Source organism: Henckelia pumila, chromosome 1, assembly GCF_033568475.1.
Source record: "Henckelia pumila isolate YLH828 chromosome 1, ASM3356847v2, whole genome shotgun sequence".
In the NCBI taxonomy this organism is placed as follows: Eukaryota; Viridiplantae; Streptophyta; class Magnoliopsida; order Lamiales; family Gesneriaceae; genus Henckelia; species Henckelia pumila.
The window spans coordinates 109,887,654-109,905,721 of NC_133120.1; the positions used below are offsets into that span (position 1 = coordinate 109,887,654).

Consider the following 18,068-nt stretch of genomic DNA (forward strand, 5'->3'; position numbering starts at 1 on the left):
CTATCAATATTCAAGAAGAATATTGACAAAATATAAAAAATCTATCAATATTTTTGAAAATTATTGATTAGGTTTATCAAGAATCATGAATAAATCAATAAAGATATATCTATATATATTCATCTAGAATATTGATTTAAAATATAAAGATTTTTCAATATCTCTTGAACAATGTTAAATAATATTTATTGATTTTAAATATTCATGTTTCTCGATGAACGCATATTATAATAAATATTATATTTATATATTCAATTATGTTCCAAAAAAATATAATTCATAAGATTTATATCGATATAAGATCTATCGATATTCATAAAGATTATTGAAAAAAAAAAAAACAATCTATCAATATTTTTGGAAATTATTCATTAGGTTTATCAGCAATCATAAATAATATCAATGAAGATATATCTATATATGTATTTATGTAGAATATTGATTTAAAATCTAAAGCTTTTTCAATATGTCTTGAACAATATTAAATAAGATTTATTGATTTTAAATATTCATGTTTCTCAAAGAACAAATATTATAATAAATAGTATATTCATGTATCCATTGGGCCTAGTGATGATTGTAATCATATGGATTTCTACCTTATTTTTTTTGAGAAATGAACTTTTATTAATCATTGTAAATCATGTTGTAACAAGGAGCAAATGGGATTTCTAGCTGTTGAAAAAAGTTGGATATTTGCTATTTTTCTTGGAACGTTTAGTCGGGTTTCTTTTTTGGTTACAAGAAATTGTATTTTCGAATTTGGTGGAGTAATGTATGGTTTTTTATTACAAAAAAATTGTGGGATATTTGAATTAAAATTTAAAATTGGAAGTTAAATTAAATAAGAGGCCGGAGATGTATATATATATGTTGTGTATTTATATATATTTAGCGAACCGAGTTTGACCAATATAAAATAAGAGTGTTGACTTAACCATGTCCCTTTACTTTTATTATTTAAGAGTAATAATCAATTTTCATGTGAAGGTAAGTAAATGTATGCATACACCTTTTAACTTCCCCTGTTTCTTATACTAATTTTTTTACTTAGCTACAGCCAGCAGGGCCAAATCCCAAGTTCCCACCAGCAACATCATACACCACTTCCAGTGTCTTCTGCTGAGTGTTTCCAAATATCCCAACATCAGTGGCGGCGTTGTTCGCCGCGAAAGCAAGGCACACCACAGATGGCTTCGCCACGATGAGGATCCCCTGTGGAGCCAAATCAACCACCACATTGCCGCCGAAGGTGAAAGCCACCTTTGGAACAGTCACGGCTGTGGAATTGCTCACGTCGAAGCAAGTGTCGAGGATCGAAAATGCCGGTGCGCTCGGGTAGTACCTGCTCATTGCCTGCTTGAAGGTCGAGCTCAGCACGCTGTACGCTGCGGGCGGGAGTCGTGTTATGACAGTGCCGGAGTCTATAATGGTTCCAGCAATCTTGAAAACGGACTGGCCGATGGGTAGCTGGCGACCGCCGACGGATATAGCGATTATGTCGATGAAGTAGAAGGATGCGCCCCGCTGTGAGCTAGCGAACGGGGTGAATCTTACGTTCTTTAAGCTGGAAGCACTTTTGCCTAGTGACAAGTGTCCTGTTAAGCTTGAAATTGATGGAAGGCAATAAGAGAAGTATTTGCCATATTTTGGAGCTGTTTGGGAGACTAGTGATAAAGGGTCTCTGCCTAAGCCTATGATTCCTGAAGTGCCGCCAAACAATCCTTCGTTGTCTTGGCCGCAGCCAAACAGGAAATTCGGTATCACATCAGTTGGTGACAGAGTCAGTTTATCGCTGCTAAAGTATCCGACTGAGAAGGACGAATCGCCGTATTGTATCAAGTATATGCACGTAGAGCCAGAACGACAGCCGGGGGTGTTTCCTGTGGCCGATGAGAGTTGAGAGCATTTAGCGGAAGTGCATGATATATTCGAGTACGTGCTCGATTTCGAAGGGTCGAAGATTGGATCTTGTTGTTGGTAGCAAGACCGGATGCAGGGCTGGCACTGAGTCCACGTCAGGTCGCTACCGGTGTCGAAGACGAGGGATAGGGTCCTTGCCGGGGTCCCAAGGCCAATGCTCACCAAGTAGTTCCCGGAACCGAGGGTTCGGCCGGATTTCGCGGGTAGGTCGACTTTGTTTTCATCGATTCTGTTTGTGTTCGATTTTGGAGCTAGTCGGACATGGATCGAGTCCACCCTGGATTGATCGTCGGAAAAGACTTCGCTTAGGGATGGCACTGTGGCGGCGCTATTTTCTTTACCTTGTCGGAAACATGGACCGTGCCGGTGAAAAACTTTGAGCGTTGATTCCCTCTTGTTGAGACCTGTTTCATTACAGACATGAAATCTAGATCAACATATAGCAAATGTTGTTCAATTCTTGCCTAGATTTCACGTTCAATGTCAATTTCTGAATGGATAAATAAAACTAGTAAATAGAGGATAAAATATATTTAAAAATTATATATTAATATTTAGAACATTAAAGTAAATCTTTTCCCGATAAAATATAATCCCTTCGTCCCAATTATAATGTTCATGTTTCCTTTTTTATTTGTCCCAAATATATAGTCATATACCATAATTAGTAATATTTTTTTACACTCATTTCCTAACATACCCCTATTAACTACACCTTAAAAATTGTGTAATCATTTTTTAATACATTAAATAGAGATAAAATAGAAAGTTTATATAAAATTTGATTTCCTAATAAATTTTTCTTAATTTATGTGAAAATCCAAAAAAAGATATTATATATAGGACGGAGTGAGTATAAACCAAGGTTTTTGGATTTTTGCTCACCATATTTGTCCACTTGTAAAACAATAAGCTACATGTATAAAGTTTTATATAAGCATGCACCTGTCCCATCTATTTGCTTGGGTGTCAATATAACATTGCTCCCAATAAAAGAGCAAATTTCTTCACCATTTCCTCTAAAAATTAAAAAATAAGCAAATTAATCCTCCTCCGTAATCAACTTTTTTTTTCTTACTAATAAATAGTTTTAGTTTTTACACCTCATGGTGATGCAATAAAATTTGATTATATCTTTATATGCTATTGTTTGGGTACCCACAAACTGGAAAATCGGTTTGAACTACCCAAAAAAAATCTAATACACACACTCTTTGATATAATCACTCGCCCAATTTACTGATCCCTCCTAGTCAAGAGGAAATTTATAATTGCTTGATAAATGAACCTTAAGAAAGGCATGTTTCTGATTATGTTTCGTTAAAAAAACGATCCTATGAAAAAAATCATGATGATCAAAAGCGAAACGGATCAACCAAACTTATATGAAACTCGTCGTTGCTCTCGAATGTTGATTGATCACCTTGTGATCGATGACGATCATCTACAAATGTAATCTTTCGATATATATAAATATATATATTTGGAGTCAAATATTTTCGTAAATTGTCCACTCTTATTTGAACTTAAGCATGGCTAGCTAAAACTTCGATATATATCATTATCACTGATGCAGGGACTGGAATTTCGAAACCATAAGCACACGAAACACATAAAAAATAAATAAATTAACATACTAAGAAGATATAAAAAATTAGGTAAAGAAAATAATTGTGACCTTTGGTTGTCGGGGGATCAGTGCAGGCAGAAGCTGGTAAAAGGGAGCTTAATTGAACAGTGTGAAAATGGGTTTTAGAGGCAGATTTTGGCCCCTGCAAAGCATGAATTTGGCTTGAAAAACACCAAAGAAAAATGAGGAAAAGTGAAGAAAATAATTTCATAGTGAGAGTGGTAGCAAAGCACGCTTGTGGACTTGTGATGGGATGTATTAGGTAACTATCTTTCTTGTTTAAATAGAATATATTTCAACAAAAACCCACGTCACCCTCTCGTGCAAGTTTGTGCTTAATTACTATTGTTTCTGTGTATTTCTCGTCATCTTTAATTTAATTTAATTTAATTGCTTGGCTTTTGAATATGGACGATAGGTAGGGCAGTTTGGTTTTTTTGGGCTATTTATTCATTAATGTTCTCTGTGTCAAAATCGTGGGATGTTTATGATATTGCACAATTTTTAGTCAAAAATTTTATCATGTCCTAAAAAACCCCATACCAAAATGTAATTTGGTCCAAATAAAACAAATTTGTTTAGCTTGCACAATTGAGAAAAATTAATATCTCATGCATATCACAAAGTGGTGTTATTGCTTATAATTCGAATTCGAATCATTTTCATTCATCTAAACACGATTTTCTTATATGAGAAAGAGAATTTTTGTTGGATTGAAATTGAACGATATAAACTTGCTAAAATCAAATAACCTAATGCAATAGGACTAGGACAAATTAAACATAAAAGAAAAGTAAGTATAGAATATTTTTTTTTTCTTAAATGCTTCGATTAATTTATGAATTGCTTACGCGACGTCTATTGCCCCCTAATATACGTAAGATTAATTGTCTGTACTGCCCCATTAGTGTGCAACTATGTTCATAAAATTAAATAGCATGCAATTTTTTGGTAGTGGTGGTGACATTTATATTTATATTAATTTGCCCATTATATACATGTTAATTTATATTTCTTTTTCCCCCCAATAAAAACATCACATCAAATACGCGTTTTGTTACGCGTTTAATGATGGGAATGGTTGGTGAAACTCTATCGATCAATTTTAATTTGTATCGCAATGCAAAGATGTGTTAGTTAATGATATTTTCCTCATATATAAATTATAATACATGCAAGCCATCATTATATCTTTGATTTAAAAAAAACAATTGAAAATTTGTACTTGTCAGTTCTAAATATAATATTGCATTTCGTTTTTTTTATGTGACTCAGATATATAGTATAATTTTCATACTTAATATTATTTTCTCTATTTTTTCAATCTATTTTTATTATTAAATATATCAACTAGTTTTGATTATCATATTAAAGATTTAAAGAACTCTTTGAATGAGGGGAATTTTTTAAATTTAATTTTTCAATAATTGACATGCTTTATGTGAAAACATATATAAGCCTTATATGGAATGGATGAAATATAGATATTATAGTTCGGACAGTTTTCACTGTAGCAAAAACTATAGTTGGTAGATTAAGTTTCACGTTGCAGATAAATTATTGCACCCAAAAATCCCCTTACAACAATTGGACACCTTGTAATCAATGAGAATTGAACTCGTGACCTGGACTCTGTTATATATATACCAATTTAGGACTAAGCGTTTGTCATTTTACAAAAAAATTATGACGAATGGTAACATTGCAATATAAATTTTTTAAATCGCACATCAATTGAAGTGCTACGACCCACGCTTCAATGCATGAGCAACATACATACATATATATAAATATATATGACACACACACATATGATTTTGTTACTTTGCACACTAATGTGTAAGGTAATACGAGCGTCAGCTTAACTTATAATTTTTTATTTTTTTTGAAAATTTCAAATGTTCATGTTAATATTAATTTTTTTTTGGTTAAGAAAAACTAGTTGAGCTGCCGGACAAGAAAGTTCGGTAAAAGCCAAACGAAACAAGCTAGCTTGATTATTGCTTTAAATGGTAACATTTATTTATTTAAATGATTAAAATATTTTCATGTGGTTGCGTATCTCTAATAAATATATTTTTGAATATTTCATATTTTTCTACAAACCAGTTAGTAAATTATTATTGTTATTATTATTTTTTGGAACCTTCCTTCAAAAATTACACACACTAAAGTCAATATGGAGAGTAGAAATACTTGATGCAATTGGTCAACTCGTCAACCCACTAAGATTAGCCAACCAATAAAGAAGGATTTTTAATTAACCCACACAGTTCAGTTTGAGAATGGAATAAATCCGATTTAAATATCAGAATTGCAAATATTTAATTATGAAGATTCTTTTCCCATTGCAAGTTTGAGATATCGAATTGTTGGTAATGCTAGGACAACTTTTTCAATATATCCACATTATATAATTGTATTATATTAGATTTAATTATTTTAATTTTAAGAAGCCAAGCAATCCAGGCCTATATATTTGCCATATGCATTCGTCTTCTTTTGTCGATGTTGAACTATTTTTTATTGCCCTGATTTTACTTTTTAATTACAATATTTTTGGGAAAAAATTAGAATATGAATTTTGACCTGTTCTCCTTCCTAACAATGTGGTCATAACTCCTAAGTTATTGGTACGGACCAACCTAGTAGACTTAATTCAAAAGGAGACGAAGTTACAAGCGCACTAAGTTGAACTGAGATAGTGAACGTGACCGGTTTAAAAAATCATAGCAAACCTAACTTTCGAGAGAATATTAGATAATATTCTAGCATCTCTCGTGAGATAGGATGATGAAAGATTTTAATTTTTTTTATGACAAAATGAAATATAAGGATAATGGGTTTTTTTTTATATTTAATTTATAAAAAAATTAAATTACAAAAATAATCTAAAATAGGGTATTTTGCATAAGTATTGCAAAACGCCCTTGCTAACAGCGGACCCTGCAATAAAAAATGCAGGGTCCGCTATTGTTCAGAGCGGACGCTGCAAATTGCAGCGTCCGCTCATGCTGGCGCTGCCAGCATGTCACTTGACATCTTTGTTTTTTTTTATTTGTTTTTTAATTAATTAATTATATAATTAATAATGTTTAAAAAAATTATATTTAGTAGTATGATCATTTTTTTAAAATTCTAAATTTTGAATTTGATAATCGGACTGAAAAATTATTAAAAAAACAAAACATAAAATTTACGGTTAAAAAAATTATATTGATTAAATAAATTTACGATTTAACTTAAATTTTGATCAGTAGAGTTATATATTTATTTTAATCATTTGGATTTGTGGAGATCCCTCGGTTAAGTGGATAAATTTAGAGTAGTTAATTCAAATCTATTTAAACCGAACTGATGCAAAAATGCTATTACAAAATTTCTCAATCCGAATTCAAGCCGAAACAAAATAATCTCGAAAATTGTGAACTCGAACCGACCGGAATATATCCGAATTATTTCTCTACGTCTATTCATAATAACTTGCAGAGATCTAAACGAATTAAAATAAGTCAATAACTTCGCTAACCAATTTTTAATAAAAAAAATAAAATTTATATTAAAAAATATGATATAAAATAAATTTATCAAAAAAAATAAAATTTATATTAAAATAAATTTATCAAAATATGTTGATAACTGATCACAAAAAAAATTATTTAATCAATTGAATTTTTTAACCATAAATTTTAATTCTAATTTTCGAGATGATTTTTTTCGGCTTGAATTCAGATTGAGAAATTTTGTAATATTTTTGCATCAGTTCGGTTTATATAGATTTGAATTAACTACTCTAGATTTATCTACGTAAACGAAGGATCTCCACAAATTCAAACGATTAAAATAAATATATAACTCAACTGACCAAAATTTAAGTTAAATCGTAAATTTATTTAATCAATATAATTTTTTTATCCGTAAATTTTATATTTTTTCTTTTAATAATTTTTCAGTCCGATTATCAAATTCGAAATTTAGAATTTTAAAAAAATGATCATACTACTAAATATAATTTTATTAAATATTATTAATTATATAATTAATTAATTAAAAAAACAAATAAAAAATGTCACATGTGCAAGTCCCCATATGACATGCTGGCAGCTGACGCTCTACCCAACAGCGGACCCTGCAATAAAAATTACAGGGTCTGCTGTTAGCAAGGGCGTTTTGCAGTTCTTGTGCAAAACGTCCTATTTTAAATTATTTTTGTAATTTAAATTTTTTTAAAATTAAATATAATTTTTTTTTTCTAAAATCCACGCACTATTTAAAAAATCATAGCAAACCTAACTTTCGAGAGAAGATTAGATAATATTCTAGCATCTCTCGTGAGATAGGATGATGAAAGATTTTAATTTTTTTATGACAAAATGAAATATAAGGATAATCTGGATGTGTTTCTTAAAAAAAACTAAAATTATTATAAAACTTGAGTTAAACACACGACGATTTAAATATGGAATATATATCTCATTCTTCACACGTATAAATAAGTTTATACACACAAAAAAAAAATAATAGTAGGAAACTTATGTGTTAAAGAAATTGAGAAAATAATTTAATAATGACAGTTGCTAGCTATGAAAAGAATTAATGCCTTACCGCCCCGGACCTTAATTTACATAACCGTACTGATAATTAATAAGGCCAAACAACATGCATGTCCTTAAAAAATAGAACTATTTTTAACAACCAAATATATTAAACGCAATTATATTTTAGAAAAAACAATTCATGTTGTTTTAATTAAGACTATATGTGTATGAAGAAAATGTTTCAAAACTAGATTAAGGTTTGGCAGGAATATTGTAAACAACTCATGATGTAATTAGAAAGAACGAATTGATTTATTTTTTATTGCTTATAGTTATTGGCAACAACTTTCTGTCTTGCATTACAATTTACAAATTAAGCAAGGTTTATCAATATTAGTTGATTTGATCGGGAAAAAAAATTGATTTTTTTTTTTGAATTTATGGTCTATAAGCTAGAAGAAGAAGAAGAAGAAGAAGAAGAAGTTCCTACAAACCAAACTTTATCCAAATAGTTATAATACCGAAAAATAGTTATATTTTGGAATAGAAGAGCCCAAAAATAGCACGAAAATGAATTTTACAAGCACAAATAGCAGTGCGAGAATACTAACTACTTTTATGTTAACCACTACAAGAAAATTGCAAAACGACAACGGATATTATCCGTTGTCGTAGGGGGGATTAAAACCGTTGTAACTGGGGGCGTTGTAAAAAGCGTGCCCTATAACAACGGTTTATATCAGTTGTCGTAGCCATCCTACCACAACGGTTTTGCAACAGTTTGTAACCGTTGTCGTAAGTCTCCAAAGACAACGGTTCTGCAACAGTGTAAATCCGTTGTCATTGACTATTTAAGACAACGGTTTTGTACAGTTTATATCCGTTGTTGTTTATGGCTTAGGACAACATATTTGCAACAGTTTATATCCGTTGTCGTTTGTGGACAACGATTTTTGCAACAGTGTATATCCGTTGTCGTTTGTGATATACGACAACGGTTTTGGCAATAACATAAATCAGTTGTATTTGGAGTCATTAAAACCGTTGCCTAATTAATCTTCATACGAACTATAAATATTAATAAAGAAATCAATATAAAATAAAATATTTACTACATTGAATCCATGAAAATATTCAAGTTCCAAAATAGTTACACACATCTAATTTGGAAGATAATGCTACGTAGTCGAAACTCAAAATATCTCATCTAATATAATATAAATGTAACAAAAGTAGTATCAAAGCATAAATCATCATGTGTTTGTTCTAGATAACGATGTTCACGAGATGACTTCTACGTATTACCAAGGCGATCTGAAACACAGCTCAATCCTTGCATCAAAACCCCTTATGCATTACTCCCGAGTTACCTACAAGAAAACACATTCTCAGTCCAAAATTATCAACAAAATCTTAGACCAATTTAAACATGGAATCCAATCTCAACTATCAAACTAATATCTCGCTTGTCATGGAAAAAAATAAAATAAAAAAACTCAGCAACTCCAAAAGGGAAGGCAGTGCAGATTTTATTCAACTCATTTTTGCATTTGTATTGAATTCATAAAATATAGTAGGCACAGTTGACAAACCGTGGGCTCCGACCAACCCACAGGCCACAAGCTAAACCATGGATTTGGCACTTTCAAGTTCCACTCCACAACATCCCAATAACTCAAACCACACACCATTTCAAGTTCCACTCCACATCCCAATAAGCTAGCCTCCCAATTTTAATTCATACTAGCGTGGATCTGCCTTCTTGTTTGATATCATAAGCAAATTAACATTATTTTAGGTACATGTAAAATAAGCTATGCATATTTAATCTCTCCTATTCTACAGCATATTTCATTTTAACTAAAAGTTGACTAAAGATCCTATGCAGCTAGTTAGGCCTTGTTCGTACCTTAGGGAATCCAAGCTCATAGAGCCCAAAAACGACAAGAGCCACCAAAGGAACAACAGAAATTGGAGTCAGAAACCTGTAGTTACACATGCATGAGTAATAGCATAATCACTATAAGAAGTGAACTTGTTCACACTAAAATCTTGTGTGTATGTGTGTGTTTCAATAATAGATTTGTCAATTGTCTCATTCAAGGTAGATGCTACAACACAAAACAAAGTGTCTTACAGACCTAGACATTGACACTACCAAAAAGCATCCAAAATTCCAAATCATGATGCATTATCTAACGAAAGCACCTGGTCAAGAACATGTGAGATTTCTCCTCAAAAAATAGTCTTTACTTAGGAGGGCTAAAACATTAATGAAGGATAGTTTCCATTAATTCCAGAGTCCAGACCTCTCTTAGCTAGTGTTTTATTTATGCACCTTCTAATTAATCTTTTACAAAAGAAAAGAAATTTCAATCTTAAGCTTTTTACAGATTATTAGAACACCTTGTTAGAAATTTCTGCAAACTACAGGTAGTGAACTCCAAATTTATTTTACTCGAAGATTATAACGATGCACAATGATAATGTGATTTCCAGGAAGTCACGCATAGAACAAATCATGGAGTTGTCACCAAATCATAGAAGCCACACTATCAGAATTAAGAGACTCATTCCATAAAAAAGAAATAAAGAACTAAGAGGCTCACCTCTGTGAATAGGCACTTGAGATGCTAATAGTACCACTTTCAATGGCCATATTCTGGTCTTTGTTTTTATCTCTGGTCCAATAATCTGTACATGACCTGTTCTGAAGAACATGAGTTGGGAGCCATGTTGTGGTTTTATTTATATCTGATGCCTGTTGCGGTGAGAGTGGGAAGCTACAACGCTTGTGCTGCCTAAATTGAAGATGCTTGGTAAATAAACTGGTGCTGCCTTAGATGTAAATTCAGCTGCCTTATGACAACATCTAATCGTTTTTACCTCTCGACAAAAATTTGTAACTATGAAAACAAAAATCATATCATACAAAAGAGCCCATAAAACAAACTGACACATTCTACCTATTTCAACTGAAAGATTTTGATTTCACCTTTTACTATAAATGCAAACAGTACAGGAGATGAAAACTACCAGCCTCTCAAATAGAGATTGGATTGTACTTAAATTTAAGCATGAAGATGCTGTAATTGAACCACATACCTTAACGAATACCTAAGTAGCACGAGCAAGGGCATTATCAACAAGCTCCATACTGCCTCTAGCTTCCATGCACAAACCATAGCGTATCCAGTATTCAGGATAATTGTCACATGATGTAAGACATCTTTCATATAGCTTCACAATCTGAACACACAGATAAAATTCAAAATCAACTTATTTAATTTCAATGTCTCGCAAACGAAAAGAAAAAACAAGTACTACAGAGAAATGCATAAGTAATATTGAGTCATTGGATTGGGAGGCCCTCAAATACAGAGGGACCCTCTTTGCCTGGCAGATAGATGGTTAGGAAGAAAAGAACACAACTGCATGCATAACATAGGAATTTTAACACAAATATATTGTCATACAATGCATCATGAATCCAAAATTTTGACTCGTAGTTTTAAGTACTAAGCCTTACAGATAGCAAAGGAAGGCTCATGCTTTAGAACAAGTTCAACATCTCATTTATGAGATGCTTCTCCAACAAATTATCCAATAAAGCACACGAAACGACAGATATTACTTCACTGTAAGTCAATTTATAACAAGGACAACTCAAGCTACATACCGAGTAAAAAAAATATGAAAAAACCAAACCTGGATACCTTATTGAATTCATCTCCGCCTTAAAAAAAAATCAAGATAATTATGCCAGTTTTCAAGCTCTGCAGCATTAAGAATCAAACTCTTTAGCTCTCTTATATATCTCTTCCCTAATGGATATGTACTTCTCCAAGTCCTCGGCATCCTTTAAGCTTGTGTTATGAAGCTTAAAAGACTGTTCCAAAGCACCAGTGGGGATCTCTCCCTCGTTTTCCTCACATTAGTTTCTGAATTTGTAAAAGTTATGGCAGCAGCTTCCTAAACTGTTCTCAATTCTGATAGAGGCCTATTGGCAACCAACTCTTTTAAACTGTAACATCACAAGATAAAATCAGCATTCGGCAGTGCTATCAAGAAAGCATTAGCATGGCTGTAATAACACAAACTATTCATTCAGAAAAATGTGTTTATTACCAGTAAAAATATTTGACAAAGAAACAAAATGTTTTCATATAAAACACAAGAAGCAGTTATTCAAAATTAAATGGAATGCCATTGGGATTCCCAAGGCCTCTTTTCCTAGACAGGGTGATTATAGGCAAAAATTGAAACGAAGGCAACTAAACGAAATTTAAAATATTACCCTTCTAAGAGGAATGGTGTTGCGGGGGTGATAATTGACTCAAAGAGCACGTGACAATTCTGAACTAAGGACAAATGACACTGCATTTACCTTCCTCTAATGAATCTTACACATCTCGTCAAGACTCAAGGGAGTAGTCATGAAGGTCATATTAGCCTTAATGGGGACCATCTTCCTGGCAGCAATTGTATATTGATGCACCTCATGTGCCATGGACAAAACACAGCAAAAATTCACGGAGAAAAAAATTATTACGGCAGAGCCCCAATGAGATGTATAACAAAAGGGGTGATGAGGTCATGTCACAAGTAAAAAAAAATTGGATAGCACTTAAAAGTAGCCACTGATTCAAGGGTTAACACAAGTGTTGTTTATCTGACGTGCATTCTCAACAAACCTTTAAACCTTACACTTAATAATGGTTGTTGCGTACGGCTGAAACCACGTTAGAACACAATAAATTGTCACTTAAACAACAAAACATCAAGGAATCATGCATAACCACACGGGCTAAACGTGAATAAACTGATTCCTGGAAGTTACCTTCTTATAGCATCAGGATCTCCATATGTGCTAATTGAAAATACACAATAGTGCAACCACATGTCAACAGAATAGGTTACGCTTTGAGCAACTCGTTCATAAACCTTCGCAACTTTTTCCATTGAGCTTAGGCGTGCTTCGTGATCTCTGTTTCATACATAGATACAAAATTAAACAATCCCGGGTACATGCTGTTAATGAAGTAAACAAACTAGAACATATTATCCTCTCATAGTTATCCATATATTCAATGCGGAAATCTGGATAGATGATATACCAAGTTTAAGCAACTGACGAAAGTACTCAGACTGCAATAAAAAATTAAGACTTAAGAGTAAGAACTAGCTTACCATATTTTTGAACCATAAGTTCCAGTTGTGCTCACGAGTATTTTTTACGCCTATTCTAAGACTTGTCTTATCAATATTCATCAAAATTCAGAAACCAGACAATAATCTCACTTACAGGTCACCTGTTAAACAACAAACATAACACTAGACAGAAAATATACAAGTATGAATATGTCAAAAGCTTGAAGTAATCACCTGGAAAACTTGCATCAATCGGTGAAAAGCAATGCTTAATCCAGCGCTCATGGTAATTTTTTGAAGTGTTTTGATAGGATGATATTGTATTTAGATAACTGCAATGTGCATTCTCACTCCAAAAGAGAAGGCACAAGATTCAGTGCTTCATGCATGACACACAAAATCTGGCATATGTATAAAGTGGTTAGTATTCATAAAGTATCATAGTTAATGACAGTAACATATTACATATGCTCCTCAATAAAATCCAAATAAGATCAACACTCGGCAGTCTTCTCTGTGTTTTGTGTAGGTGCTAAAAGTTAAAGGAGTAGGAAGTAAACTATTATAATCTTTCTTTATTTATTAAGTTGGATGTCCGTTTATGAACCATTTTTGGTGTATTAGTGAAAAGAAAAACTCAAACAACAGTTGGATAAAATAAATTTAAATCCACTCTTAAAAAGTAATTCAACTTTGAAAAAAGGAAATAAATAATTAACTTCTTCTCCTCTGTCATTTTTTCTATCTTGTATTCCTCCATATTTCTATATGTTTAACAAACATTATTATTCACTCAACAAAAAAAGAAAAGAAAAGAAAAGAAAAGAAAAAGAAACAAAAAATATTCTCATTATTTAAGAAAACATCACTTTTAAAGAGGGGGAGGGGGGGCGAGGGGAGGAAGAAGCAGCATGCGCATGACTATCGCCATTTGTGAATAACATACAAATGCACGCCCAAGAGTCAAAACAGTAGTAATCATACCTCAATTGCAGATTCACAGTGCCGCAAATAAACATCGTCTTCTTCGTTAGACCCATTTTTAACTCTTTCTAAAGGTTTTGCCGCAGCGTCTCTTGATATATACAAAACAGTCTCTGAAATACCATTTAAAGTTCCCAATTAGTTATCAAAAGTAATTCATAACAAAAACTCCTCTGAATTCAGTCTTACAGTTAAATGCACATAATAAACTCACTTTTATCATCAGTAGTATCTGATGGGTTTTCTTTGATCCTTACTCACCTAGCCTGCTAGCCACACAGAACTAGTAAACTTCATTGTTCAAGAATTGCACTCTAAGTCGTGATTACACTCTTAACACACGCACACATAGGCACATATTCCTCTGAAAATCCTGAAATTTCTAAAGGCTTTTTTGAGAAAAATCAGCCAACAAAATATCAATTTTCCGAAAATAAGAACTGTGAGCTTGGGAGCGGAACCAAAACCAATATTTTAATTTAACCTCATAACAAAAATCAAAGATAAAGGCACCACCACCTTCAGAAAATTCAAATATATCCTGCCATATTAAGACCAAAACCAATACGTTAATCATGAATAGAAAATCCCATTAACAAAACGCAAAACCCTGGACCGGAACCGATTCAGTGGCTATTTATACAAGTTGTAAAAAAAAATCAATCTTTCATCAGCACGAACAAGAACGAGCAGCCATGGAAAAAAAGATAAATTATCTCCAAATCGGAATAGATAGTTGAAGAAATCGGAAGAAATGGCAACTAAAAAACCTGCCTAACTTCGAGTCACGACAAGGCTTTGATAGTGATTTTGAGCTCGAATCCTTGGCCTTCCAGTGCTTAGATTGAAGCTCTAGGTCAAAATTTATCATGTACGGTGGTTTTCGGCTTGTTTCTGGTGGTGTACGACTGCGTCGGCGTAAAATCGAAGAAGAATCAATTTGGAGCTTCTATGCAAAAACTCGAGGAGATGGGTTGGGGCTAGGTTTTGAAGGGGATCGGATGTGATTTGGGTTTCTCCATTGATGGGTTCGACATAAGTTCTCCCATTTTTTTTATTTCGTCTTTGAATATAATAATAAACGTTGTAGATCAATAGTTAAAAAAATAATATAAAAAATTAAAAAAATGCAAAAAAAACTCTCATAGACAACGGTTTTTAAAAACCGTTGTCTTTGACCACAAAAAGACAACGGTTTTTGGAAAACCGTTGTCTTTGGTACAAAAAAACGCCCATAGACAACGGTTTTTATTAAAACCATTGTTAAAAGATAAAACACAACGTTTTTAATTAAAACCGTTGTCTTTTAGGTGATGTGTATTTGGATTTTTGTTGTAGTGACATTTCATTAACCTCATATAATACGATTACTTAAGTATAATAAAACCACTGAAATATTATCTATTGCAAAATTTTGTATGAAAATTTGGAACAATAAAAATAAAAACTGTTATTTCAAGTATTTAATTAGGGAAAATTGCTTTTTCAGTCCTGCATGTTTGCCAATTTGCGATTTCAGTCCTTTATATTTTCAGATTTTAGTTTTAGTCCGCTATATTTATTTTTTTGGCAATTTTAGTCCTTTTTCCGACGTGGCGTTGACGTGGCACCAATTCAGTGCTGATGTGGAGCTGATGTGTACAGTGCCACGTAAGCATTTTCGAATAAAAAGGACCGAAATTGCCAAAATTCAAAACATGCAGGACTAAAACTGAATTGTGAAAACATAGAGGACCAAAACCGCAAAGTGACAAACATAGAAGACTAAATTTGCAATTTTTCCATTTAATTATACATGAAGAAATGTCTGACTATATTATTTTGATATTTTAATATATTATATTTTGGGGGTTAGATGCAATATGTATAATGATGAAAATAGTGCGTGGTTTTTAGAATTTGGGCAAAAAAAACTCGCTGGAAACATGAAAAGGATGAAAAAACTTCAAATGAAAACTTATAAATGTTCGTGTAACGTCTTAATATTGATTAATTAAAATTTAAACTCTCCAATAGTTGCTCACTCGTCCCTTCGATTAAGACAGACTTCGACGAGCTGTCCAAAAGATTAAATCCAAATTGATGACTCTATAAGTAGTACCTCGACTTTTAATCCAAAAGCTAAAAGCCTAAAAATAGGGTTATAAGTATTTTTTTCACATGGATTCACTCATCGTGTTAGATGAAAAAAATCAAATTGATATCTTTTATAGTTTTTGAATCAAGAATTAGGATGCAATATTATTCATATGATAGCATGAACAAATTCGTACGCGTGACATAATCAAAGTTTTCGACGGCAACATTAGAACCACAATATTCTTAATAATAATAAAATATAAATAAATAAGCATTAATTCGGACAAGTGATTAAGAATTATATTTATCATTTATGTGTGAACGTACAACCCAAATCAAAATTACGATAGGGACGAGCAATGTTAAGGATCCAAAATGACGTAATGATTCAACTAATTGTCCAATTTAGGGATTATTTTTATGGACAAGTGTATTTCACAATAGTCATGTATCGATATGTTTTGGACAAATTAAATTATTGTGAAAAAATATAGAAAAACTTGTTTATTCGGGCGAGATACTAAAAAACAAATCGTATTCTGAAAAAAAGATATTAGTGTATCATTTAATTATTATTTTGTTCATGTAGCTGTCGGTACGTTCAATAGAAAATTAATTCATTATTGAACAATGAAAACGACCATGACAATTTTTTGCTATGTTGTTGCCCTAAGATAAAATATTACAGAATACATATAAAAATATTGATGCTTTATTATGCTAAAAATTGTACAAGAGAAAAAATCGAAGCATTCGATATTTTCAGCAATCAATTGATTCAAAAACTTTATTTGTACCGATGATCTTTTGACATAACGGTAAGGGTAACGTCCCAGAGATTTATATGGTCTTGAGATCAAATACCAATTATATGAGTCGTAAATAAGAAATTCTCCACCGTATTATATATATATATATATATATATATATATATATACAATCCCGTTCACCTGCACCCAAAGGGTGCAGGGAAACTTGGGCGCCAGCCTAGCTGGCGCCCATGTGTACCTTTTTTTTTAAATATTTATTTCCTTGTTTTATTTTTGTGCCCATCAGACATTATATCCTTCATTTTCCCTTCACTTCGCGAGTTCAGATCCCCAATTTCTTCAACCCATCGCGATCTTATTTCTTTTCTTCTCGCTTCCGCTGTCGCCCAACTCCGGAAGGGAACAAGTGCATCTCCGTCGTTCTCCGTCCCGAGTAGTTAAAGAAATCGAAAACTCCAGTCAAGATCGATTCGAGAAGATAACCCTCCACCGCCTCGCAACTCACATTCTTGGAATCGGGTATTTGGTTTTAAGATTTCTTACTTTGATTAGTTCATATTTCTCGAGATCCTATGGGGTTCATATCATGCATTCAAGTGTCGGGTGCTCTCCAGTTCAATATTTTTGCTTTTTGCATTATCAAAAATATACTTTAATTTCTCTTGCAATATTTGGGAGGCTAAATTTGTAAGTGAATGGTGTATGTAGTCAAGAACCATTTTTCAATGGAGTAATGAGCGGGGGCTGCAAGCCGTGAAGGAGTAAAAATTATTTGGTAAGATTAATGGGATGCACGAGAGGTCGTCTAAGAAGAGTTCTTGGCTGGGAAGAGTTCTCCTCGAAGGCTTTTCTCACCTAAATCCTAATTCTCCAGATGAAACTGAATACATACATTATATGTTACACATTTTCAAATATGTTTGTAAGATAGTCTGATCTGCTTGTACGAATATCTTGTACCTTTTGTGTATATTATGGTCGAAAATTGATCTG

The 18,068-nt window shown here is 32.5% G+C and overlaps 1 protein-coding gene across 1 annotated transcript; it reads right to left on the reverse strand.

Moving 5' to 3' along the window:
- Positions 1 to 967: 967 nt before the first annotated feature.
- LOC140860913 (aspartyl protease family protein At5g10770-like) lies at positions 968 to 3,795 on the reverse strand. Its single transcript, XM_073263913.1, has 2 exons — positions 3,602 to 3,795; positions 968 to 2,327 (listed from the first exon to the last, which is right to left on the reverse strand). The coding sequence occupies exons 1-2, from the start codon at positions 3,762 to 3,764 to the stop codon at positions 1,051 to 1,053; spliced, it is 1,440 nt and encodes a 479-aa protein (XP_073120014.1). The 5' UTR covers positions 3,765 to 3,795; the 3' UTR covers positions 968 to 1,050.
- Between the last annotated feature and the right edge of the window lie 14,273 nt (positions 3,796 to 18,068).

What these genes read in the sequence shown, in the direction of transcription:
- LOC140860913 (XM_073263913.1), bottom strand. Translation starts at nt 3,764, where the DNA reads ATGAAATTATTTTCTTCACTTTTCCTCATTTTTCTTTGGTGTTTTTCA. An exon ending in TGATCCCCCGACAACCAAAG is followed by an intron (nt 2,328 to 3,601) that starts GTCACAATTATT and finishes GTAATGAAACAG; the next exon opens with GTCTCAACAAGAGGGAATCA.